The sequence below is a fragment of the Pelodiscus sinensis genome, chromosome 1 (assembly GCF_052426305.1).
Source record: "Pelodiscus sinensis isolate ZL-2025 chromosome 1, ASM5242630v1, whole genome shotgun sequence".
Lineage (NCBI taxonomy): Eukaryota > Metazoa > Chordata > Testudines > Trionychidae > Pelodiscus > Pelodiscus sinensis.
The window spans coordinates 355,891,666-355,894,456 of record NC_143052.1 but is presented as its reverse complement, the minus strand read 5'-3'; the positions used below and the strand labels follow the sequence as shown (position 1 = coordinate 355,894,456).

At 47.0% G+C, this 2,791-nt stretch overlaps 1 protein-coding gene across 1 annotated transcript; it reads left to right on the top strand.

Annotated features, from left to right (window-relative positions):
- The first annotated feature begins 1,472 nt into the window (after positions 1-1,472).
- On the top strand, positions 1,473-2,435 carry LOC102457481 (olfactory receptor 52B2-like). Its single transcript, XM_006111287.4, has one exon. The coding sequence runs from the start codon at positions 1,473-1,475 to the stop codon at positions 2,433-2,435; it is 963 nt and encodes a 320-aa protein (XP_006111349.4).
- The last annotated feature ends 356 nt before the right edge of the window (positions 2,436-2,791 follow it).

The window sequence follows — 2,791 nt, the reverse complement described above, 5'->3', positions numbered from 1 at the left end:
TCAAAATAACTGCTCCCCAGAGTAATTCGAAGAAATTACTCCCCAGTGAGTTCTGGGGGTCTAAGTACAAGGCAGCCCCTCCACATGAATGAAGCCTGCCTCAGACTAATTTCAAGGCTTCCCTGGAGTTTGGACACACTATTTCGACTTTGTTAGATTGGAAGTTATTAAGTCAAATAGAGTAATTTTGAAATAGTTTCCTTGTGTAGACATGGCCACAAAGAAGTTTTCAATGGTATTCATGATTTTGTGTGCACTTCGTATGTCATGGTGACACGATTAGTTTATGATGGTGTCAGGATGCAGTTTGTACAAAATGGGTCATGTGAAGTGTCACTGGATACGTTACAATTTGCTATTTGTTTGCAGTCACTGGTTTTGTATTGGAAGTTACATCTGTAATTCTATTGTGATTACACCTGGGTCATGTCGACCTGGCTAGATGCTTTCAATCGAGATAGCGGGTGGAGAGGGGCCTATTCAGGACAATGAGTCATTGGATAAAACAATAGGCTCTGAGAAAAACTTTTCTCCCACCTGGAGAATCTTCTTGAGACTACTTGAGGCTACCCATGGATACTGGATGCTATCGCTCTGCAGGGGCATGTGACCAGCCCATGTGCCTCTGGACTCCATCCTGGGATATCTGTAGCTTTCCTCCAAAAGGTCTAGAAAACACATTTGAAATGCGGGTCCCGCCATAGGCTAAAGATGCAAATTGGTTTCACCTTTTTTTCTTCACTCCCCACACAACAAGACTCCTGCGAGCCCCCAAGGAAGAAAGACTGAACTGTGGGGAAGTGCTGGACCCAGGCTAAAGGAATTTCTTCCTGCTATAAAAGACCTGGGGATTCCAAGCTACAAGGGAAGTGCAGCTTGGAGCTTGAGAATCTGACAGTTTGCTTGTACTATTTGCTAGGGTGAGAATTTGTTTGCCGGGTGATCTGCTTTGGTCTATTTGCTATCACTTATGATCACTTACAAATTTGAACTTTGTGGTTAATACATTTGCTTTGGTTTTCTCTCAACCAGTGAATTGCAGTGAAGTGCCTGGGAAAATAATAGCACGAGGGGCAAAGTATGTAGCATGTTCCTCTCCACATTGAGGGAGGGAGTAAATTCCATGAGTCTACACCGCATTCTGGGAAGCTTATGCTTAATTTGGCTGCAGCCTCCCAATTTTAGGTTCACACCCAGTGGCTCGTGTAATCACAACAGGATTGTGTCCCCGTGGGAATGCTGGGGGAAGTGCACAAAAGGGAGCACGTCTGTAGCTTGTCCTAGCACCACAGTATGAGGGGAGGCTAGCTGGGGGGGGGGTCCCCTTAATTTCCCACATTGCCGCCCCCCCGCAAGGGACAGGTCATCGCCCGCTGCATAGTCCTTGCTCACATTCCGGTTCCCACTGAAATTTTGTTCCTTTTGCTGTTAGTTCCTGGAAGCTGAGCGGACACTCCAAGGGATGGTATGTGATGCCAGCCGACAATCACAGCATTTTTGATCCTGTCACCTTCATCCTCACCGGCTTTCCTGGAACAGAGGAGTCTAACATCTGGCTCGCCACCCCCTTCTGTCTTATGTACATTACAGCACTTTTGGGGAACTCTTTCCTCCTATTTATCATAATGACAGAACCAAGCCTCCATGAGCCCATGTACCTTTTTATCTCCATGCTGGCCTCTGCTGATCTGTTGTTATCCACCACCACAGTGCCCAAGATGCTGGATCTATTCTGGTTTGGAGCAGGGGAAATTTCTTTTGCTGCCTGCCTCACCCAGATGTTCTTCGTCCATGTCAGTTTTATCGCCGAGTCGGCCATCCTGCTGGCCATGGCGTTTGATCGGTACGTTGCCATCTGCAACCCCCTGAGATACACCACCCTGCTCACCAAGCCTGTGATCGGGAAGATCGGGCTGGCTGTTCTTACAAGGAGTTTCTGTCTCATTTTCCCTGCCATCTTTCTCGTAAAGCGGCTGAACTTTTGCAGAACCAACCTCCTGCCTCACACCTATTGCCAGCACATGGGCCTCGCTCGGTTGGCCTGCAGCGATATCACACTCAACCTGCTGCACGGCATAGTCATAGCTCTTCTAGCATTTGGCTTGGATGCTGTGCTCATCGCTGTCTCTTACGTGCTGATCCTCAGAGCTGTGTTTGAGCTCCCGTCCAAGGACGCCCGGCTCAAGGCTCTGCGCACCTGCGGCTCCCACATCTCTGTCATACTGATGTTCTACACACCATCCTTTTTCACCTCTTTTGCCCACCAATTGGGGCACATCATCCCCGGTTCTATTCTTAACCTCCTGGGCAACCTCCATCTGCTTCTTCCCCCGATGTTAAACCCCATTATTTATGGGATGAGCACACAAGAGATCCTGAGACGGGTGATCAAGGTGTTTTATAGATGCTGCAGCAGAAACTTCCTGCTGAACTAAAAAAGGCAAAAGATAATGCTTTGGCACTTGCAAATTAACGCAAGTTGTTCTGGGAACTCCAAGTGAGGGATTCCAAGAAGATCTCACCAAATTGAGTGATTGGGCAGCAAAATGGCAAATGAAATTTAATGTGAATAAGTGTAAAGTAATGCACATTCGGAAAAATAACCCCAACTATACGTACAGTATGATGGGGGCTAATTTGGCTACGACAAATCAGGAAAGAGATCTTGGAGTTATCGTGGACAGTTCTCTGAAAACTTCCACGCAGTGTGCAGCAGCGGTCAAAAAGGCAAATAGGATGCTAGGAATTATTAGGAAAAGGATAGAAAATAAGACCCAGAATATCTTACTGC